Source organism: Euprymna scolopes, chromosome 42 (assembly GCF_053919585.1).
Source record: "Euprymna scolopes isolate OS-2025 chromosome 42, ASM5391958v1, whole genome shotgun sequence".
NCBI lineage: Eukaryota > Metazoa > Mollusca > Cephalopoda > Sepiida > Sepiolidae > Euprymna > Euprymna scolopes.
In genome coordinates this window covers 1,106,827-1,132,726 of record NC_136523.1, presented here as the reverse complement: position 1 = coordinate 1,132,726, position 25,900 = coordinate 1,106,827, and the positions used below count along the sequence as shown (strand labels likewise).

The 25,900-nt window shown below is 29.6% G+C and overlaps 1 protein-coding gene across 1 annotated transcript in view; it reads left to right on the top strand.

Moving 5' to 3' along the window:
* LOC145266908 (vacuolar protein sorting-associated protein 37A-like) overlaps positions 1-25,900 on the top strand; it is a 91,958-nt gene that overhangs the window by 40,611 nt on the left and 25,447 nt on the right. The window contains exons 3-4 of the mRNA XM_080122694.1: positions 20,903-20,977; positions 24,169-24,283. Of these exons, the coding sequence (XP_079978820.1) occupies positions 20,903-20,977; positions 24,169-24,283 (190 nt within the window). The remainder of the gene's footprint in view (positions 1-20,902; positions 20,978-24,168; positions 24,284-25,900) is intronic.

The window sequence follows — 25,900 nt, the reverse complement described above, 5'->3', positions numbered from 1 at the left end:
AAAACTGCTTAGTTTAATTCAAATTGTGTAGAAGCAGAAAAAAATCCAAACATACTGATCCCCCCACTCTAGTACCTAAATATTTAACATATTTTTTTTTTTTATATAATTACATCATTCTTTTATATTACATCATAGTGTAGGGGAATAAATAAGAGCACCGGATTACCGGTGTAGGTTAAGGAGTGAGGTCCCTTGAAAAAAAGAAGAGGAGAGTCCGTACACATGAGGCACGGACGCAAAAAGTTCTTCTCCTAAAAGACAATGTTGGACAGGCAGAGTACAACTCTAGAATACAGTCCTCACTCCTCCCGTAAACCCCACTATTGAAGTGAGTAATCTTTTTACCTTAATGTTCTGAATTGCAGTGTTGTCATGTTTTCATGTTTGTTAATAAATTCTTGTCGATTATACTTGTTGTACGTTTAGTAATTATTAAAGCTGGTCGGTAGTTTTGGGACTTGGAACAACCTAAACCCGTACCAACAATAGGCAAACGACGGCACACGGGTCCTGCCAGTTTACTATTAAAATAAAAATCTAGCTTAACCTCTATTGTGTTATGGATCATATTAAGAAGATTTGGTGTGTTAGCTTTTGAAATGAATCTTATATGAATAGTCAAACTTGCACTTCAAACATTTTTGCACGGTTTTCTTGTGTGTGTGTGTGGGGGGGGTTGCTCTATGTTTAAGTTGGTTTGCTTCCATTATAATTATTTTTCATTTACCACAAAATGACGTTACATTTCTAAGGATTTTTAACTTATTTGAAGCTTGCCTTTTTAGTTATACACTGTGAAAATTGATTTATAGATGTATAGTACATAAGATGGCCAATTTTCTAATTTCCAACAAATTTTGAACATTCATAATTCAGTGGCTATCAAAATAAATCTGTGAACTTATTGTTTATGTTTTGTAATATGCTTAGATGGAATTTATTTAAAAAAATTACTCTGTCCTACCTAGGTGACTGCTAATAATATGAAACGATGAAAAATAATCAAATATAAATAAAAATCAGTCCTAGGTCACAATGTAAAAATTAGATGTTTACTCGAGCAAATTTAGCCGAGTTACCCAAGAATTACAGACGTAAACCTGATAACTAAATTCTGGTAAGCATTAAAAATAAATATTTTAAAAAGTCTTTTTCTTTCTGCATGTATTAATTTATTTACCCAATTGTTTTTCTTTGTACCTATCGACGATGTTTCTAATTGTTTTAACTAATCAGAGAAAAGAATTGTCTTTTGCTATGGAATTTGAACACAACGTATACGTCTTTCTTTCCAGTTAAAAGTTATAATATCAAAGTTGACGCTTTGTAGTACAAAGATAAAGATAGAAACTGTGTTCACACGCTATTTAATAGCGGATATATTAATTTCTTTTGTCATAAAATTTGAAAAGAATTGGATAAAAAATTTTTTATGCACGAATCGATAGAAGTAGTGACAACCGCATATAAACATGAGAATTTTTGTGCCGAGACACGCACAAAAACATCTGTAAACAAAACGTTCGTCAACTAACTTATGACCATAAAATATTCATTTTATTTTTGTTATTTAGAAAACAAGTTTTAATTATGGACAGGAAAAGAATATGTTTTTGAAAAAGAATAACCGACAATGAACATTGTTTTTGTTTTGTTGTTCTAAGTTTTCAAGTCGCAAATACAACATCTCAAAGTTAACGCTTTGTAGTACAAAGATAAATAAACATAGAAACTGTGTTCAAATGCTATTTAATAGCGAATGTAACCAACTTGTACCTCCCCGACGTAACTACCCCCGACAAACCCGACAAGCTACTAAGTCTCATCCCTTTGCAGTAGAGATCACTAGGTGCAAGAAAGCCTTTTACTCCAATAGTTTCTTCCCCAGAACTGCGGGTCTTTGGAACTCCCTTCCGGGATTCTGCTTTCCCAACTGCAACGATATGCAGAAGTTCAAGTGTAATGTCAACAAACATCTTTCTACTCATCTCCCTTCATAATGACACCGCTAATTAAGTCCCTGATAGTACCTATTTACTATGCCTCCCCACGGGACAGAGTTAGACACCAGGGTCGTTTTTTAACGTGGAGAAAAGGTACAAAAATAAAAATTGTCTCAGTCGTGAAGGAGGACCTCTCCTCCACCGAAAGAGAACAAGAAACAGAAGTGCAGCATCTGAAGAACAGACACTACACAAGTCCCTGATAGTAGCCCCTGCTTCAAAGTGGCACTGTGCCTTGTTTGGGGGTAAAATTGAATAAAAAAAAAAAAAAAAAAAGAATATCATTTTTTTGTCATAAAATTTGAAAAGAATTGGATAAAAACTTATGCATGAATCGATAGAACAACCGCATATAAACATATATATACATGTGTGTGTGTATATATATATATATATATATATATATATATAAAGTTATAAAATATGAGAATTTTTGTGCGTTGTGACATGCACAAAAAAATCTGTAAACAAGTCTTACGAAAATAAAGTATTCATTTTATTTTTGTTATTAAAAAACATAAGTTTTAATTATGGAAAGGAAAAGAATATTTAAAAAAAAATTATTGGAAAAAATATAACTGACAATGACCACGCTTTTAAATGAGTTAAAACACACAAACCACTTCTGCCTTGAAAGAGTTCAAAATAGACTTCGTAACCTCGTAGGAGATGTCCTTTTCTCCTCCTTGCAACCTCTATCTCACAGAAGAGATGTTGCGAGTTTGTCTCTGATGTATCGTTATTTTCATGGAAAGTGTTCGACTGAGCTTCAATCTATGTTCCCCCCTCGCCAAACTTTCACAAGAAACACTCGTCTAGCTGTAAACACTATCAATAATTCCCCCCCACTCTTTATCTGTGCCTAAACCTAATCGTAGATTCCATGAACAAAGCTTCTTTCTTAGAACTGCACGCCTGTGGAATTGTCTTCCGTTTTCCTGCTTTCCTGCTGACTACAATACGGTTGTCTTCAAGTCTAACATAAATAAGTTCTTGATGAGCCGTTCCATATAAGTTATCAAATTTACCAAATTTTCATTACTAATGATTACTATATTGTCCAATTTCTACTGTACACTCTTTAACCCTTATCCTTGAGTGGCCTCTGGGCCTTGATAATGTGGTGATGCCTATGTAAAAAAAAAAAAAAAAAAAAGTAAAAGAATAACTTTTATTGGGTTTGTTTTACAATCCACAGAGGTATGGAAAAGTGGTCAAAAAACAAATATATAACAAATAAATGTTACCAAAGGCAAGTTACTCTTCTACCTACCTCGATAAATTTTTCATGCTGTAAATGTTTATTCTATTAAAAAAAAAACAAGTAGTGTTGAGCGTTAGATGAGAACAAGAAAAATGTCTCTTGAAGTCCCGACAATGATTTAAAAATAAAAAATTATACAAAATAGTGGTAGAAACTCTTGTCACGGTAACTTGAAGCCGTTAAAATGAAATTTGATTATCCTAATTAGTTTTATGTACTTAATTATAATCTGTACAAAATTTCCTTTCATTTAATATGCTGCAAGCTGTATTTTGTTAATAATTTTTTTTGAATCGTGTCATGGTGGCCATCTTGGATTTCATGATTGCCATCTTGGATTTTTCACGGTGTATTAATAACAAATGATAATGTCCATCAGAATAATATTTAGCATGGGTCCAACTCTCTTCCTGATCTACATCAATGATCTCCCAAATCATACCTTAAGATCTTTTGTAGACATTTATACTGATGACACTATCATTTATGACAACACTTCGAAGGCAGTAAACGACCAAATTCTCTCTGATTCTCTCTCCTCTGATCTTGATCATGTGGTGCAATGGGGAAAGGGGTGGCTGGTTAATTTTTATACATCTAAGACCAAGCCTCTTTCCATCATCAATGCTCTGATCCTCATCTGACATCAATCGAAATGAATGGCTCTCTACTTGGGGAGGCTCCATATTTTGACAAACTTCTAGATCTGACCTTTATTCTTGATCTGAAATGGAACACGTACATTAAATCTGTTGCCAGGGCTGCTGGGAAAATGGTGGGATCGTTCTACTGCTCCAGCAGATATTTCACTGCCAATACAATTCTCTACCTGTATAAGAGCCAAAATGGAGTACTGTTGCTACATCTGGGCAGGATCTGCAAGAAATAGCTTATCCTGCCTTGACAGAGATCAAGATAGACTTTGTAGCCTAGTGGGGGATCCCCTTTTCTCTTCCCTGCAACCTCTCTCCCACAGAAGAGATGTTGCGAGCCATCTCTGCTTTATCGTTATTTTCATGACAAGTGCTCATCTGAACTCCAGTCTATGGCCTCCTCGTCTTGACTTTCATGAAAAACACTCGTCTAGCTGAAACAACTAACAATAATTTCTCCCACTTTTTATCTGTATCTAAACTTAAACGTAGATTCCATAAACAAAGCTTCTTTCTTAGAACTGCACGCCTGTGGAATTTTGTTCCACTTTTCTGCTTTCCAACTGACTACAATATGGTTGTCTTCAAGTCCAATGTAAACAAGTTCTTGATGAACCATCCTGTTAAGTAATCTAATTTACCAAATTTCCACTACTAACAATGACTACGATATTGTCCCCTTGACCACTGTACACTCATTAACCCTTATCCTCAAGTGGCTTCCAGGCCTTGATGAGGGGTGACTCTTTTGTATATATAAAAAACAAAAAACAAAACAAAGTCACCAAAAGTCATGAAAAAAAAATTAAATATAAATAAAAATGTCACAAAAACAAAATCACAAAGGGCAAAAAAAAATCTGGTAGCTACTTTCAAGACATGATTCACCCTTGAACACATCATAAAAAAAGGTTTGTTCTTATATGGTGCCCACTTCTTTGAAACAAAAATAAAATAACAAATTAGTGTTTGAGAAAGGTGTGGGCATGAGACAAAATCTTACAAAAGGGTGAATCAAAGGTTGGGTGGTGACCAATATTTTATTCTATGTCATGAAATTAAAAAAAAAATATCTAGTGCCCCCCCCTCTTTCTTACACCCTCTTCCTCTCAGCATTGCCAATTGAAAACAACCGGCGTTTTGTCTTCAATGACTTTTTATTAGTCACTTCCAGACCGATTGTAAACACATATGCATACTATGCACACACACTCTACACATATGCACACACACACACACACACACACACACACTACACATATACAAACAAACATTCTGAATACGTGTATATTCTTTACATGTAAAACAAATTTTGTACGCACACATACACACAGAAATATTTTGCATATATAAACATTTTGCAAAAACATGGAAATTTACATTTTACAGATATGCAAAAAAAAAGAACATTCGAACCAGATAATCTGAACATATTTTCTATGTACACATACATTCTGTACACCTCAAATGTACACACATTTTATGCATAAAATGTTCTGTACGCACGCACACAGATATTCTACAAACACATGCACATACATTTTACACATATTCTACACACAGTTTACACACACACACACACACATTCTACACATGCATAGCCTACACACACATAAATATTGTTAATATTCTTAGACATATGTTTCATGTTGAGTAACAATCATCAGTGTGGCTAATGTAACTATACTGCCGTTCAAACCCTGGACCCGAATAACTCGAATCCATTAATGTGTTATCCTTTTGGGTTTTAATATTCTTCCTAATTTTATTTTCTTTAAATTCCTTTCAAAGACTTAGCAATTATGAAACTTTTATTGCAAATCCTCACTCCCATAGGAGAAAGACACAAAGTTAATCAAAACACGTCATGTTTCGTTGACAGAACACAAAACAGGTTTAATCCTACTTTTTATCAGACCTTCCTGTTTTCTTTGTCATCTTATTTGCTAACCTATATGTTGTGTAACCTACATATTTCGCATTAAATATTGTTACAAATCTATGAAGTTGTAGTTCCTATATGTTTGCTTGTTTATAAACTTCTAAAATGTTGGACATAAAACCCCATAACCAAATATATTTTGAAGCTCCATCATCCATCGTACAAGTATACTTTGTTTTGATGAATGTTTGATTAAGAATAATTGAATAAACCTATTGCTGAATTTTAATGATTAATATAACATATTTGTATGTTACTGTTTTGTTTTTTGTCTTTTAATTTATAAAACCACTTGCATACATATATATATGTGTGTGTGTGTGTATATATATATGTGTGTGTATATATATGTATATATATATGTGTGTGTGTGTATATATATATATATACGTGTGTGTATGTATATATATGTGTGTATATACATATATGTGTGTGTGTGTGTGTATATGTGTATATATATGTGTGTGTGTATATATGTGTGTGTGTATATGTGTGTGTGTATATGTGTGTGTATATGTGTGTGTGTATATATATATGTGTGTATCTATATTTTTATAAAGTAATAGGGTTCGTGTGTTTCTGTCTGTGTGTACAGCTCTCCACCATCAACGAACTATAAAGGAGGTAAGAGGGTAGATCTCTCCTGGTAGAGAAACATTAGAACCCATTTTAGGATGTTTCTGTTATAGGAGACATAAGAATCTGTGCCTAATTTCTTTATATACTATTCTACAAACAACCCCCATATCGAATGACTTATGCTCATTTGCATATCACATTATATTAAATCTCTTTAACTAATTACCTCGACCTTATTACATATTGGAAATATTCTAATCATTTCAACTGTACTATTTACAAAATCTATTTAACATTTAATCTATCTTCTATCTTCTATCTATCTATATCTATATCTATCTTCTATATATATCTATAAAAACAGAGATGTGTGTGTGCCACAGACGATTTCTGATTGGTTAATCCAATAATCACATCTCCTAAAAAACAATCGTTTCTACGCTCTTACCTTTACCATAAAATATTATGGCTTTATTTATTGTCCATCTTGGAAGGGTTTAATTTTTTAATAACTTGTTATTTACAAATTAAAAAAATACGAAACTACACGAAATACGCGCACACAAAATACTAAACTACACGAAAAATACTAAACTACGCAAAAAAATACTAAACTACACGAAATACGCGCACACACGCACACACACACGTTCACTACCGTCACGTTGTTATGGCAACCAAACCCGCTGACTTCTTTTTCTCATTTCACTCGTGGTCTTAAATTCATTTCGGGTTTGTATTACTGTACACATAGATTCGAATAAGTTGCCAAAAAACAAATATATAACAAATAAATGTTATCAAAGGCAAATTTTTCGTGTTTTTATTCAATTTAACATGTTTATTCAGCTCGAAAAGCATACAGTGTTTACCGATGTATTGGAAAATTCAAGATGGCGGCCGATTCTCTCTTTAACACGGTAAGTTTGGAAAAAGGTGTAATAAATAAAAAACCGGTTAAAATACTGTTAAAAACTCGCTCAATATATGTTACCGTGACATAGGTTGACATATATTCGGCGGGTTTTTAATAGTATTTTGTATAGTTTTTTATTTATAACACCTTTTCCCAAACTTACGGTGTTAAAGAATGTGTGAGACGCCATCTTGAATTTTCCAACACATCGGTAAACACTGTATTCTTTTCGAGCTGAATAAACATGTTAAATTGAATAAAAACACGAAAAATATATCCAGTTTTTATCGGTTTTTTACCTTCTCTGCAGAAGTACAAAAAAAAACAAACAAAAAAAAAAAAACGGAAGGTACTTTTACAGAATGTTAAACTAACCCTAACCGATGTTTTATGTTTAGTTTAGGAAAAGTCAGAAGAAATAAAAGTCATTATTGCATGAAATATACGTATTTAGTTGAAGTATTGTTTATGTCAATTCTTTCGAAGAAATTTAGCAAGAATACCTGTAAACCAGGAAATCGGTAAAATGTCATCATGGATGAATACTTGTCTATTATAATTTCTACCCTTGACAAAAACTTAGCCATAACAAAAGAGATTTATTGTTCAGATTGTTTTTGAGATTGATTTCTAAAAAGATATTTTATAAATAAAATCGACTTTAAACTTAAAGACTTAAATTACAATAATTGAATTTAAACATTCTTATTTCAATATTTGGCACATAACACCTGCAAAAATGATCACAATGTCAGGATTTCATTTTATTTCAGAATCGATGGCAAATACTAATATTTAACATTAGTTTATCATTTAAGCCGATAAAAAAGCCCTTTTTTTTCCGAGTCATAAAAGGATTTGGAGTTTCCTAATCAACCTTTCGGGTGCAGTTGCATGCACGCTCTCAAAATAACTAAAGTGTTGGCTTTAAAAAAATTGGTTCATTAAAACTAAACAGGTTTAGTTTTAATAAAAAAAAAAAAATTTAAAAAAAATCGCTTTGGTAATTAGATATGTCGTATGGTTATCCCTAATCGCTGAATAAAACCGCTAACGAGTTGAATGATTACGACATAAAATTAAACTCGGGTTCCTGAAACGGAAACTTCGTTTGTTTTTGTTTTTTTCTTATCAATATATTTACATTGTTATTTTGTTTTCATTTTCAATCATTCGAACAGTTTTCTTTTTCAAGTAATCCAAGTTACAAAATTCCCACTGTTTACTATGCTAAAATCACAATGACTAATGTATACCTATTAACCCTTATCCTTGAGTGGCCTCTGGGCCTTGATAAGTGGTGACACCCATGTAAAAAAAAAAAAAATCACTCGAACAGTTTTCTTTTTATAATGTACAGTTTTAAAAGTTTAAAAACGATATAGTTTTTACTTCAGGAAAATTAATGGGTCAGTTTTTACGATGTGCCCTGTTAAAATACTGTTAAAAACTCGCTCAATATATGTTACCGTGACATAGGTTGACATATATTCGGCGGGTTTTTAATAGTATTTTGTATAGTTTTTTATTTATAACACCTTTTCCCAAACTTACGGTGTTAAAGAGGGTGTGAGACGCCATCTTGAATTTTCCAACACATCGGTAAACACTGTATGTTTTTCGAGCTGAATAAATATATTACATTGAATAAAAACACAAAAAAGATATCCAGTTAGGTAGAAAAGTAACTTATCTTGCCTTTGATAACATTTATTTATATATTTGTTTTTGACTATTTTTTCGAATCTATGTGTACAGTAATCTTGCCAGGATGCGGAGGAAAATGAATGAAGGGGGAGGGGAATAAAATAAAAACATTTTGGAAACAGAGTAAGTTTGAAAGAATTGCTTTGCACAGAAAGAAATTAATGAAAAAATAAAATTAAATTTCTTTTCTTTCTTGATTTTTTTTTTAGTTTTTTATGAAAAAGGAAGTCAAAATTAAGACTATAAAAAACAATTTTTATTAAGAGCGAACCTCAGTCGTCAGGTCTGTAAAAAAAGACGTGGAATAATAAATGTTTTCTTATACAAATTGTTTTTACTTATGTGTTCATTTGTCTCTTTGAAGTTCGTTTGTTTAATATATCGGTTTGCAATATAATTTTGTCATTCTGTCAGACTCAAATTTTAAATCTATATATCTATAAAAGTGAAAGTGTGTGTGTGTGTGTGTCTGTGTACATTTCCCTACGAAATAACTCTGTCAATTTTTAGTCTACAGACTCGAAATTTGATATACAGGGTACTGAGATTTGGAAAAATCTATGTGATCGGTTTTTAGCCAGAAATTTGGCGATTAAGGGGTCAAAGTTCAACGATTTGAGCTTTGAGAACTCTACCAAACTTCTCCGACAATTTTGGGTCTACACACTTTAAATTTTAGATATAGCTTCCGTGGACATGGATCTAACTTAATAACTTGATTTGAGCCCAAAACAATAAATTTTCAGGGGTCATAATAGGGGTCAAAGTTTTAAAAATTAACCCCTTTCTTTTTGCTCAGCATACACCTCCAAACACCCGGGCAACGCCGGGCACCCATGCTAGTATATATATATATATATGTGTGTATGTGTATATATATATGTGTGTGTATGTGTATATATATATATGTGTGTGTATGTGTATATATATGTGTGTGTATGTGTGTGTGTATATATATGTGTGTATATATATGTGTGTATGTGTATATATATATGTATGTGTGTGTGTGTGTATATATATATATATATATATATATATGTGTGTGTGTATGTGTTAACTGGATTTGTTGGCTCGCTATTGCTTTGCAAATTTGGAAGTACTTGAAACATTAATTTAAAACAATAAACATTCATAACAGTTGCAATATTTTTCACTCATAATGGATTATGGTCCCTCACAGTTGGAAGATTCTATTTATAAACGATGCTGCTAGGAACTGAAGAATCAAATTAATTCACATTCTGCTACCAACCAATCAGAAACCAGAATTGCTCCATAAAAATTAGCAACCTTGCATATGTGTTTTTCGTCTCAACACAAAAAGGATCTTTTGTTCTTTGGCTGCAAAATTATAAAGTCAGGAACCTGTACATTTTGTACAGGTTCCTGACGTTATAATTTTGTCTGTCTACTAAGAGTTCGTCATCTCCAGTACTTGCATATACCCATCGGAAATTCTTGTGAAACTAAACATGGCTTACAACTCAAGAGGTTATGGACCCGGCGTGAGACTTTACTTTGATAGATCAGAATCAAAATTCGAATTGTGGCAAGTGAAACTTTTAGGATATTTACAAATCTAAAAGTAACACAAAGTAATTCAAGCATAACCTGAAAACAGAAACGACCCTGGCTTTATTGAAAAGAACGCAGCTGTCTTTGCAGAATTAATACCATGCTTAGATGACCAAAATTGAACATATTAGAGAGCATTATTCATTGAAAAGAAAACCATAAATTATCTCTTTATATACTGAACTGACATCTCTAGAACATGGAAGCCGAGACGATTACAGATTATATTATAAGGGCTGAAACAACAACAAATTTATTAAAAATGTCTGGCGAAGTTATTAGCAACAGTTTGTTAATCTCCATAGTCCTTAAAGGGTTACTGAGTGATTTCAAGCCATTTACCTCCCAGAAAAAAAAACAAAAAAACATAACTTTTAGTCAATTCAAGGTGGCACTCAGGAGTTAGGAGGAAACTGAGAAAATAATCACAGAAAAAAAAAGAATCTACAAATATGAAATTTAAAAATGCATACTTTAAGTACGCATTTTAAAATTTTTAAGTAACACCAAAATTTAATTATATCTTTACCTCGAATAAAAACCGCAACTTTTCCAAAAAAACAATTTTTCACCTAAGAAAAGTATGAAAATTATTTGCTATAATTGTGGGCGACCTAATCACAAAAGTTTCCAATGTAGATACAAGAATTTCAAAAAAGACTGTTAAAAATGTGGAGAGCTCCGTTAGCGAACATATATTTTTATTTTCATGTACGTTTGACGCTTCAACAAACAACTTTCTTGTCCTGGGCAAGACGTTAAACTGCATCCATTTTGTTTGTATTAACACTTTAACATACTAATGCATAACTAATACTTTTACTGAAATAAAAAAAAAAATCAAAAGAAAAAAAATCATTTTTCGAAAACATTTTCTTTGTATATTTTTTTTACAAATACTTTTTACATGCTTATTTTAAAGATGTGCATAAATTACAGTTGACTTTCTTTTATTTTTATTTTGTGCACAATAGTTTCTTTCTAATTTACTGAAAATTTCCTGTTCTTTTTGCTTTGTTTTAATTAACACAAAAAAAAAAAATTATTTTTTTTTAACGGGTACATACTGCGTGTATATTTATTTATATGTATATATGTATGCTTTTTGCAATGAGACTGCATAATCAAAATTAGGAAATGACTTCCTTTTTTGCATGCCTACCCTTTTTTAAGATTAAAAAAAAAAAATACATTTCTTTTATTTCTCTTTTCTACACGCATATTTTTTTTAACATTTGAACAAAATTAAAAATGGCTTCTTTTTACATGCTCAAATTTTAAGATCCAAACGATTTGTGCTTTTATTATGTACTGGCCTGGGTGCCCGGCGTTGCCCAGGTTTTAGACGGTGTGTGTTGAGCAAAAAAAAAAAAAAAAGTGGTAGTAGGCAGGCAGGCTCGAACCTGTACAGTGAAGGAGGAAAAGAATGTGAAAAAAAAAGTGACGTCTTTGCTGTTGCGTCCATCACCAAACTGGAAGTGGCGTAGGTTTAAATTAAGGCTAGTCAATCGAAAAGAGTGGATGACTTTCGAATATATTGGTGAAAAAAGCGACCCCCTCCCTGTAGACAAGTGCTTAGTTGAGAGTGAAGGAATTAATATTATTATTAATAATTAGTTTTTAGTCAATTTTTCGATATTTGTCATCCAAAGGGTTGAGCTTCAAAACGATACCAATCTCGTGAAAATCCGTCACCTCTGTCGAAAGTTTTAGGCAAACATACATATATATATTTAAACAGACAGGTGAGATTTATATTATCAATAATTGAATATAAAAATGTATATTTATTTTTGAACAGAATTAAAAATGAACCAAAAGGACTTCCCCATTTTATGAAAAAAAGCGGGGGGGGGGGTGCAATATTTTTGACTCCTAATGGGGTATGGTCCCTCACAGTTGGAAGATTCTATTCATAAACACGCTGCTAGAAACTGACAAATCAAATTAATTCACATTCTGCTATCAACAAATCAGAAACCAGAATTGCTCCATAAAAATTAAACCTATTTAGCAATGCATATGTTTTTTTTCATGACATCATAAGAAGGCTCTTTTGCTCTTTGGCTGCAAAATTATAAAGTCAGGAACCTGTACAGGACAGCTGTCTATTCGTCATTTCCAGGACTTGTATAGAATAACTACCCATCGGAAACTCTTCTGAAACTAAACATGGCTTACAACTCAAGAATAACTTTGTTGTATACATGAAAGAAATTATTTCTCATTCATGGAAATGAGCATTAACTTTTTAGTAATTTTGATTCAAACTTATTTCTCTTTTAGATAAAAGTAAGCAGAAATAGTATAGCCAGAAACAATAGAGTTTACTGCTAACTTATAACGTACGTTCGCACACATGCATAGAAATACCAACAGGAAGAATTATTAGAATGACGTCATATCTGTGACACTGTGATAAATGATATACTTGTGTGTGTCAGTGTTTTATTTTTAAAAGCTTTTCCTGTGATATGTTGACAGATTGCGGAAATGAACTGATAAAACTGTTAAGATTGTGTTTGCCATTTTGGCAGGTGTTTTGTTTCAATTGTGATGGGGGGTGGGGTCATTCATGTAAGAGGGCTGGTATTTAGGTCTCTTATTTAATAACTTTTCTCTTTTAGTGTCTCTCCCCTTCATTGTATGCATGTGCATGTCTTATTGTTTTTGTGTGTGTGTCTCTCTCATTGTGTGTTTCTCTCATTGTATGTGTGTGTCTCTCCGTCATTGTATGTGTCTCTCTTTCTCTCTGATTGTGTGTATTTGTGTGTCTCTCATTGTATGTGTGTCTCTCTCTCATTGTATGTGCGTCTCACTCATTGTATGTGTGTCTCTTATTGTATGCGTGTGTCTACCCCACCTTTTTTATTGTGTGCATCTATCCCCCTCTTTTATTCTATGTGTCTATCTTTCGTTTGTAGTGTGCCTCTTTTTTAGCGTGTTTGTATTTTTGTCTCTCTCCTTTCTCTAAAAATAAAAATTTAACAGTTAAACCTAAATTTTATTTTTATAACGTAATTTTTTCAATAAATGTATGAAGTGTATAAATTGCTTGCTTTTTGGCAGTTTTGTACTCTTCCCTCTTCTGTTTCTATTTTGTTTAGTGATATTTTTTAACAAATATGGAAGAATTTCTGTTTTTGCGTTGACGTCTTTTCAATCGATGGCACGTGGAGATTTTTAATCTTCTCAAAGTATCCATCATCAATCAACTGTTAATCTAATCATCTCATTAAACATATCCTTGAGTAGTTTTTGACCTTGATAAGTATTGACTCATTAGTAAATAAAAGAAATGCTTTCATGTGTGGTAAACAAGTTACTATGAATCAACAAATGAACTAAGAGAGATGTTGTGAAAATGTAATCCTTCTCTCTCTTCTCACATTAACATGTGTCATACTATTGGACCCCCCCCCCTCGTCCAGATCTAAGACCTGCAACAGAACAAAAGTTTAGGAAACGAGATTGATAAAAAGATGATGGGGTTGTCAAGATCATTTGAATTCTTGAAAAAGTAGCTGGTCAGTTTCTAATTAATCAAGCTGACAGGGTAAGAGCTGAAGAATCTCAGCTGACAGGGTAAGAGCAGAAGTAGTCAGTTTTTATTAATCAGGTGTGGCAGTGCCTCAGATAAAAAAAGTGGATTTATAATTTTGGATGATTAAATTTAAGAGTCAGAGTTAGTTTTAGGGCAGTATTCAGTTTGCAACAATTGACAGTTTGCGCCTCAAAGCAAATCAAGCAGACTTTAGTGGATGAGGGGATGAATTGATCATTCAACTGACAAACATGACCACAGACAACATTTGGGAGTCATTTATCACACACACTCAGGGCACAACTGATTCATAGAAGATGTATTGTAGTTGTGTATTGTGTTGTTTTATTTTTATACCTATAAGCCAGTGTGTGTGCCCGTCGCAATTGCCAATGTGAGAGATAATGACACAGCTAGCAGACATGAAGATGATGACATACAGTGTTTTCGGTTGCCGATTGTTGGAGGGGAGGACATGGCTTTCTACCTGTGCGTAAATACTAGCCAAAAGTGACACTGGGATACAAAACCACTTGCTGATCACTTCTGGATGTTTGGTCAAAAATACCTGAAATTCACTGTCTAGCACTTCCCCATCCATGTTGTGTTCTTTTTGATTTGAAAAAGAATAGACAGATTTTAAGAACATGCAATTTGAGAATGGCTGAAGACAATAAAAGATATTCTGTTCCATGTTTGTGTGTCTAGAGGTATTCCCAGCAACACAAATTATTTAAATAAAAAAAGAGTGAAAAGAGAAAAACAGAGAATGGAGTTATAAAAAGAAAATAAATTTATTTATAAACAAAAGTAAAAAGTAACAAGACATTAAAATAAATGATCTAAGGGAGATAATAAAAAGGTTTTAGTTATTATTATAAGTTAGAAATACTAAAATAGCTTTCACAGATATATTTTACTTTGGTCAATATCAAAATTCAGGAAAATCTATACTTACCAATATGTTGTCCGTTGTAGTTTGTTTGGCTTGATGTTCAGTTTGCTTATTTTTACAACCAGGGATTATTTCAGTTCTCGATTGTGGCCAGAGTGAAATTGATTTTTAGCTAAAAGATCGCCTCCAATTTTTTTGTCTCTTTCATTTGGTGTACGAATCAATAACTAGTTTTAAAAACGTGTGTATTTTTATTTATAGTAAATGCTGGAGAAGATTCCAAGAACCTTCTGGAACCAACGAAAAAAGAATACTTTTGTCAGTTATATTTTAAAAGTTTCTTGAAATACTTATAAGGATATTTTCTTTTTCCAATATTAAAGTAATATTATTCATGTTATCTTATATATTATTTTAATTTATCTATTACTAGTGGGGGTGTGCGACGTTGCTCGGGTGTTTGTAGGTGTGTGAAAAAAAAGTGTTAGTAGGCAGGCAGGTTCAAACCCGTGACGCGAAGGCAGAAAAGAAAGTGAAAGAAAACCTGCCATCTTATCGCTACGTCATGGCGCAACAGGAAGTGTAAAGCTTTAAAATTTAGCAATGTCAATTAAAATAAAATTTAGCAATGCTAATAAAATCAAAATTTAGCAATGTTAATCAAAATAAAATTTAGCAATGCTAATCAAATTAAAATTTAACAATGTTAATCAAAATAAAATTTAGCAATGTTAATCAAATTAAAATTTAGCAATGTTAATCAAATTAAAATTTAGCAATGCTAATCAAATTAAAATTTAGCAATGCTAATCAAATTAAAATTTAGCAATGTCAATCAAAATAAAATTTAGCAATGTCAATCAAAATAAAATTTAGCAATGTCAATCAAAATAAAATTTAGCAATGTCAATCAAAATAAAATTTAGCAATGTCAATCAAAATAAAATTTAGCAATGTCAATCAAAATAAAATTTAGCAATGTCAATCAAAATAAAATTTAGCAATGTCAATCAAAATAAAATTTAGCAATGTCAATCAAAATAAAATTTAGCAATGCCAATCAAATTAAAATTTATCAATGTCAATCAAAATAAAATTGAGCAATGCCAATCAAATTAAAATTTAGCAATGTCAATCAAAATAAAATTTATCAATGTCAATCAAAATAAAATTTATCAATGTCAATCAAAATAAAATTTATCAATGTCAATCAAAATAAAATTTATCAATGTCAATCAAAATAAAATTTATCAATGTCAATCAAAATAAAATTTAGCAATGTCAATCAAAATAAAATTTAGCAATGTCAATCAAAATAAAATTTAGCAATGTCAATCAAAATAAAATTTAGCAATGTCAATCAAAATAAAATTTAGCAATGCTAATCAAATTAAAATTTAGCAATGTTAATCAAAATAAAATTTAGCAATGTCAATCAAAATAAAATTTATCAATGTCAATCAAAATAAAATTTATCAATGTCAATCAAAATAAAATTTATCAATGTCAATCAAAATAAAATTTATCAATGTCAATCAAAATAAAATTTATCAATGTCAATCAAAATAAAATTTAGCAATGTCAATCAAAATAAAATTTAGCAATGTCAATCAAAATAAAATTTAGCAATGTCAATCAAAATAAAATTTAGCAATGTTAATCAAATTAAAATTTAGCAATGTTAATCAAACTAAAATTTAGCAATGTTAATTAAAATAAAATTTAGCAATGCAAATCAAAATAAAATTTAGCAATGCTAATCAAATTAAAATTTAGCAATGTTAATCAAACTAAAATTTAGCAATGTTAATTAAAATAAAATTTAGCAATGCAAATCAAATTAAAATTTAGCAATGTTAATCAAAATAAAATTTAGCAATGTCAATCAAAATAAATTGCAATGTTAATCAAATTAATTTAGCAATGTAAATTAATTTAGCAATGTCAATCAAAATAAAATTTAGCAATGTTAATCAAAATTAAAATTTAGCAATGCTAATCAAAATTAAAATTTAGCAATGCTAATCAAAATTAAAATTTAGCAATGTTAATCAAATTAAAATTTAGCAATGCTAATCAAATTAAAATTTAGCAATGTCAATCAAAATAAAATTTAGCAATGTCAATCAAAATAAAATTTAGCAATGTCAATCAAAATAAAATTTAGCAATGTCAATCAAAATAAAATTTAGCAATGCCAATCAAATTAAAATTTATCAATGCCAATCAAATTAAAATTTATCAATGTCAATCAAAATAAAATTGAGCAATGCCAATCAAATTAAAATTGAGCAATGCCAATCAAAATAAAATTTATCAATGTCAATCAAAATAAAATTTAGCAATGTTAATCAAAATAAAATTTAGCAATGTTAATCAAACTAAAATTTAGCAATGTTAATTAAAATAAAATTTAGCAATGCTAATCAAATTAAAATTTAGCAATGTTAATCAAAATAAAATTTAGCAATGTTAATCAAAATAAAATTTAGCAATGTCAATCAAAATAAATTGCAATGTTAATCAAATTAATTTAGCAATGTAAATTAATTTAGCAATGTCAATCAAAATAAAATTTAGCAATGTTAATCAAAATAAAATTTAGCAATGTTAATCAAAATAAAATTTAGCAATGTTAATCAAAATAAAATTTAGCAATGTTAATCAAAATAAAATTTAGCAATGTTAATCAAACTAAAATTTAGCAATGTTAATTAAAATAAAATTTAGCAATGCTAATCAAATTAAAATTTAGCAATGTTAATCAAAATAAAATTTAGCAATGTTAATCAAAATAAAATTTAGCAATGTCAATCAAAATAAATTGCAATGTTAATCAAATTAATTTAGCAATGTAAATTAATTTAGCAATGTCAATCAAAATAAAATTTAGCAATGTTAATCAAAATAAAATTTAGCAATGTTAATCAAAATAAAATTTAGCAATGTTAATCAAAATAAAATTTAGCAATGTTAATCAAAATAAAATTTAGCAATGTCAATCAAAATAAAATTTAGCAATGTTAATCAAATTAAAATTTAGCAATGTTAATCAAACTAAAATTTAGCAATGTTAATTAAAATAAAATTTAGCAATGTTAATCAAAATAAAATTTAGCAATGTCAATCAAAATAAATTGCAATGTTAATCAAATTAATTTAGCAATGTAAATTAATTTAGCAATGTCAATCAAAATAAAATTTAGCAATGTTAATCAAAATAAAATTTAGCAATGTTAATCAAAATAAAATTTAGCAATGTTAATCAAAATAAAATTTAGCAATGTTAATCAAAATAAAATTTAGCAATGTTAATCAAAATAAAATTTAGCAATGTTAATCAAAATAAAATTTAGCAATGTTAATCAAAATAAAATTTAGCAATGTCAATCAAAATAAAATTTAGCAATGTCAATCAAAATAAAATTTAGCAATGCCAATCAAATTAAAATTTATCAATGTCAATCAAAATAAAATTGAGCAATGCCAATCAAATTAAAATTGAGCAATGCCAATCAAAATAAAATTTATCAATGTCAATCAAAATAAAATTTAGCAATGTTAATCAAAATAAAATTTAGCAATGTTAATCAAACTAAAATTTAGCAATGTTAATTAAAATAAAATTTAGCAATGCTAATCAAATTAAAATTTAGCAATGTTAATCAAAATAAAATTTAGCAATGTTAATCAAAATAAAATTTAGCAATGTCAATCAAAATAAATTGCAATGTTAATCAAATTAATTTAGCAATGTAAATTAATTTAGCAATGTCAATCAAAATAAAATTTAGCAATGTTAATCAAAATAAAATTTAGCAATGTTAATCAAAATAAAATTTAGCAATGTTAATCAAAATAAAATTTAGCAATGTTAATCAAAATAAAATTTAGCAATGTTAATCAAACTAAAATTTAGCAATGTTAATTAAAATAAAATTTAGCAATGCTAATCAAATTAAAATTTAGCAATGTTAATCAAAATAAAATTTAGCAATGTTAATCAAAATAAAATTTAGCAATGTCAATCAAAATAAATTGCAATGTTAATCAAATTAATTTAGCAATGTAAATTAATTTAGCAATGTCAATCAAAATAAAATTTAGCAATGTTAATCAAAATAAAATTTAGCAATGTTAATCAAAATAAAATTTAGCAATGTTAATCAAAATAAAATTTAGCAATGTTAATCAAAATAAAATTTAGCAATGTTAATCAAAATAAAATTTAGCAATGTTAATCAAAATAAAATTTAGCAATGTTAATCAAAATAAAATTTAGCAATGTCAATCAAAATTAAAATTTAGCAATGTCAATCAAAATAAAATTTAGCAATGTTAATCCAAATTAAAATTTAGCAATGTTAATCAAAATTAAAATTTAACAATGTTAATCAAAATTTTGACTTGCAGAAATGGGTAGACTATCCTCCCAAGCATTACCTCCCCCTATTTGGGGAATGGGGGAAGTATAGTATGTATTCTGTTGTACCATTCTCCCAAGCATACCTCCTTCTTTTACGGAGGAAGTATCTATTCTGTTGTGATCATTTTCCTAGGCATTACCCTTTCCTTTGGAGGGGAGAATAGCATACGTTAACAATAAATTGTCATAACTGGCTGTTTATTAGTAAACCGAACACTTTAGCATTATATATACTAGATAATATTACAAGCTAAAATTGAATGAAATTTTCCTACATTTACTTGTTTTTGTATGCTAAACTAGATTGGTCTATGCTACCTACTAGTAACACTAACACAAGATAAATAAAAATAATTGGATACATTTTGAATTTTTCTGAGATTGTGGCATTGAAGAGTCGTTAATTATCAAGGCAAACACGATGGTATAATTAACAGAAGTATACGTCGTGATTTTGGGGCCATAACTTGTTAGAAATTATTTGAAGGTTACTCTTTGACTTGTACATTAAAAGCAACTAACAGTCATCTTTTAGATAAAGGTTAGTGGCAAACCAACAGAGATATACTTAATCAGTTCCGATGTGGGTTTCCAAAAACGGTTGTTCTGGAAGATGTTCTATTGGTTAAGTAAGTCTGTTTAGCAGTTGAAGTGAGGTAAATTATTTTCCTTCCTCCCTTCACCTGAAAATCCTTTTTATTTGAGATAATTACTCTCAAGTAAAAGGTGCATAAATTACAATCAACTCACAGATGTAAATTCCTAAGCACAATTCAACTCACAGATGTAAATTCCTAAGCACAATTCAACTCACAGATGTAAATTCCTAAGCACAATTCAACTCACAGATGTAAATTCCTAAGCACAATTCAACTCACAGATGTAAATTCCTAAGCACAATTCAACTCACAGATGTAAATTCCTAAGCACAATTCAACTCACAGATGTAAATTCCTAAGCACAATTCAACTCACAGATGTAAATTCCTAAGCACAATTCAACTCCCAGATGTAAATTCCTAAGCACAATTCAACTCACAGATGTAAATTCCTAAGCACAATTCAACTCACAGATGTAAATTCCTAAGCACAATTCAACTCACAGATGTAAATTATCAAGCACAATTCAACTCACAGATGTAAATTCCTAAGCACAATTCAACTCACAGATGTAAATTCCTAAGCACAATTCAACTCACAGATGTAAATTCCTAAGCACAATTCAACTCACAGATGTAAATTATCAAGCACAATTCAGAAAATTTCCAACAAACTGCCATAAATCGCTACTATTATGTTTAGATGTATTTATTGTCTTTAGATGAGTTCATTTATTCTTGAAATGGGTAGATCAGCTTACGTATTAAATAAGATACTTTTTGTTTTTGTTTTTCAGAATCCAAGAAATCTTCCGTGACGTCGAATACCAAGTTCCTTTTGTTAGCGGCAATACCAATGGTTTTCTCAGAGTGTAAGTAACCCCTGATGTGCAAAACATGCTTTCATCTTCTTTGGAATATTTTTAATTACTTTTCTTAATTCTGTCAATATTTCAGCAGATTTTATTCTCTAGCCTTCTTTCTATCTTAATTTCTGAGACCAGATGTTGTTGTAATGTTACGTAGTACTGATAACTCCAGGTCAAATCATCCCGACCATGTCACTCATACCTGTCAGATTTTCTTCTGTGCTTGCCTTGATTATTACCTGTTTGCAAGGTCACAGCAATTAATATTAAATGCTCTATCTGGAAAGGTAATTAGCACTTTATATGTACTCTGACTACAGTCTTGATTTGGTTCGATTACGACCGTTTTTGAATGGTTGATTTTTATGATAGCACACATGCACATACATGTTAATTTTGTTCAGTAGTAAAGAAAGAAAACCGACAGATGTTTGACAAACTTGATGTGTCCATTCAATCTGCACATGTCAAAGTAAAAATGTTATTTTTTCACCTTTAATATGCCTTCTATCAATGATTTTGTTCCAGACTTAATTGCTTGTTATGCACCATGTCTGTTAGCTAAAAAAAAAAGGACTTTGCTTGTCTAAATAATTCCGATCTGATTCATAAATTGTCACTCTCCTGTTATTATTGTTTCATGACATGATTTCGAGTTAAGACGACTTTGTGTTTCTTAATCCGTCATTTGTCTGCCTTATATTATTATTGTACGTTGCTCTGCTACATATTTTCATCGATAAACACGCTGATTCATAGATGAAAGTGTTCCGGGTTTTCAAATGTTAACGTACGCGAGATATAGTCGTTGGCTTCAAATTTAATGAAGAGAAGAAACTGAAGAAAGAAAACTTGAAGATCAAATATATTTTCACAAAGTTAAAATGCACAAGTATGCACTAACATGCACAAAGGATGAAGAAAATGGTGAAGCTGCAAAAATGAAAACTATTTGAAATATATTAACTGAAGTTAAAAAAAACTATTTGCAATATATTAACTGAAGTTAAAAAAAACTATTTGCAATATATTAACTGAAGTTAAAAAAACTATTTAAAATATATTAACTGAAGTTAAAAAAAACTATTTGAAATATATTAACTGAAGTTAAAAAAACTATTAGAAATATATTAACTGAAGTTAAAAAAATATTAGAAATATATTAACTGAAGTTAAAAAAAACTATTTGCAATATATTAACTGAAGTTAAAAAAAACTATTTGCAGTATATTAACTGAAGTTAAAAAAAACTATTTAAAATATATTAACTGAAGTTAAAAAAACTATTTGAAATATATTAACTGAAGTTAAAAAAAACTATTTGAAATATATTAACTGAAGTTAAAAAAAACTATTTGAAATATATTAACTGAAGTTAAAAAAGTTATTAGAAATATATTAACTGAAGTTAAAAGCTATTTGAAATATATTAACTGAAGTTAAAAAAGCTATTTGAAATATATTAACTGAAGTTAAAAAAGCTATTTGAAATATATTAACTGAAGTTAAAAAAGCTATTTGAAATATATTAACTGAAGTTAAAAAAGCTATTTGAAATATATTAACTGAAGTTAAAAAAAACTATTTAAAATATATTAACTGAAGTTAAAAAACTATTTGAAATATATTAACTGAAGTTAAAAAAAACTATTTGAAATATATTAACTGAAGTTAAAAAAAACTATTTGAAATATATTAACGTAAGTTAAAAAAAACTATTTGAAATATATTAACTGAAGTTAAAAAAGTTATTAGAAATATATTAACTGAAGTTAAAAGCTATTTGAAATATATTAACTGAAGTTAAAAAAGCTATTTGAAATATATTAACTGAAGTTAAAAAAGCTATTTGAAATATATTAACTGAAGTTAAAAAAGCTATTTGAAATATATTAACTGAAGTTAAAAAAACTATTTGAAATATATTAACTGAAGTTAAAAAACTATTTGAAATATATTAACTGAAGTTAAAAAAGACTATTTGAAATATATTAACTGAAGTTAAAAAAGACTATTAGAAATATATTAACTGAAGTTAAAAAAGACTATTAGAAATATATTAACTGAAGTTAAAAAAGACTATTAGAAATATATTAACTGAAGTTAAAAAAGCTATTAGAAATATATTAACTGAAGTTAAAAAAACTATTAGAAATATATTAACTGAAGTTAAAAAAACTATTAGAAATATATTAACTGAAGTTAAAAAAACTATTAGAAATATATTAACTGAAGTTAAAAAAACTATTAGAAATATATTAACTGAAGTTAAAAAAACTATTAGAAATATATTAACTGAAGTTAAAAAAACTATTAGAAATATATTAACTGAAGTTAAAAAAAACTATTTTAAATATATTAACTGAAGTTAAAAAACTATTTTAAATATATTAGCTGAATTTTAAAAAATCAAACGTTTCATGTGAACTAAAGTTGTATCTTTTCAAAAAATGTAATTTAACTAGCATTACCAATACAATATTTTAATTTATGCAGATTTTGTATTTATTGTTATACAGCCAATTCTCTATTGATTATTATATTGTACCCAATATATAGTATTGATTTCAAAGTTAAAAATATATATAACTTGGATGCATCATCTAGAATCGAAACCAAAACATAAAGCTCTCCAGCATTGTTCATTACCACCTGAGCAAAGTCCATACGCATACAAAAACTTCAAAAATAATCTTGTTAAAAATATAAAAGTATATTTACACAGCCATAGAAGTAACATGTTTAATCAATTTATGCCAAATTCTAACCTTTTTTTTTCACTTTTGATCCCTTAGCAGCTATTTTTACTAGCTAAAAAAAAACAAATCAGATTTGTTCTGTCTGTCTAAATCGCCTATGTATCCAGTTTTAAGTCTATAAACAAAAAATCGGCACACAGGCAAGATCACTTTTATATATAGAGATAAATAATTTTTTAAATATTTTATTTTCAATCTTTATAAAAGTTATTTAATAGTATTAACATAGATCATCACATTATAAATAATCTTTATTTTTAGTTTATGTATTGATTTCACAAAAATGTTTATTTTTTTAAATGAAATTTATATAAAATTTGAAGTTTAGAAATCAATATATCCTAGAAAGCAAAATGTTTTTTTTTTTTAATTGTTATTTCAATGTTGAATGAATGCATATTACAAATAATCTTTATATTTTTGTTGTTTTTCTAGTTCCCTGCCCCCACAGTTCCCCCAGGAGAAACCAGTGGTCACTGTCCAGCCGCCAGCAAGACATGCATGGGTTGACGCGCAGTCGAAAATTACAGGTTGTCCATCTCTAATCAATGTAAGTACACATGTTATATATTGTGACAGAGATTATATTAGCTAGTATGAATTTTGGTGAGGGTTATATAGAGTGCATGTCACGATAACCTGGCAGCAAACGGAAATACAGGGTGGTCAAAAAGTCAGGTAACATTTTAAAGAAAAACGATATTAGCAATACACGTATATTTAAGTACCATACATTGAAATATAAAATGAAACAAACATGAAATATGTTTATTTTGTTAATTGTCGTCCATTTCTCTCTATCAATCGCTGGAAGCGATTAACCACTGATTGTGTAACGTGTAATCATGTCAGCTGATATCCGCGCAATCTCCTCTTCAATAAATAACTTTAAAGACGCTATTGTATCAGGCTTCTTGCCATAAACACTATTCTTTACATAGCCCCAAAGCCAGAAATCAGGAGGGGTAGTTTATATATTACACTCAAATATTTAAACAAATAATATTAAACGAATAGAGATTATAATGGATCATATTGTTTTTTCTACCTTTAACATGCTACCTGACTTTTTGACCACCCTGTAGACTCACCTGAAGCGGGGGTTTAAGGGATATCACCCTAGACAAAACGTGCTAGAAATGCAAGTTTCAAATGATATTACATATAAATGACGTCATGTGTTTGAAGGACAGAACAAAGTTTCTAGTCAGTTGGAGTCAGGAAACAGGAGAGGCAACATGTGTTTGAAAATGTGAAGAGAATCTAAATAAATGTCAGTTAAAACTTCAAATGTATCCTGTTTTTATGAAATTTAAATCATCTGTATCAAATTCTTTGGTGAATTCAAATGGAAATGGTTTTTAATCGCTACTTACCCCTCAATGTGCTGAATTTTTATGAATCTCTCTATGGGAGCTATGAGGGCAGAACCTTCTTAAAACTTCAAATACATATATCCGATTTTAATGAAATTCAAATCATATATATATATATATATATATATATATATATATATCCTATACCTCTATAAGGCAACCATTCGCCCATGTATGGAGTACTGTTGTCACATCTGGGCTGGTGCATCTGCTGCTTGTCTCTCGCTCCTGGACAGGGTTCAAAAAAGAGTCGCCAACCTGATAGGTCCTGAACTGTCATCTAGGCTTCAACCTCTGTCCCATCGACGAGATGTTGCATCCCTCTGCCTGTTCTACAAATACTTTAATGGTGAATGCTCTGACGAACTGCAAACACTTGTACCTCCCCAACGTAACTACCCCCGACAAACCCGACAAGCTACTAAGTCTCATCCCTTTACAGTAGAGATCCCTAGGTGCAAGAAAGCCTTTTACTCCAATAGTTTCTTCCCCAGAACTGCGGGTCTTTGGAACTCCCTTCCGGGATTCTGCTTTCCCAACTGCAATGATATGCAGAAGTTCAAGTGTAATGTTAACAAACATCTTTCTACTCTTCTACCCTCATAATGACCTCGCTAATTAAGTCCCTAATAGTAGCCCCCTGCTTCAAAGTGGCACTGTGCCTTGTTTGGGGTGAAAATTGAATAAAAAAAAAAAAAAAAAAAAAAAATATCAGACACTAATTTAGAGTTTTCAAAATTTCAGCTTCTTCTTTGTAAATTAGTGGACGCAAAGGCAAGGAAAGAAAAAGG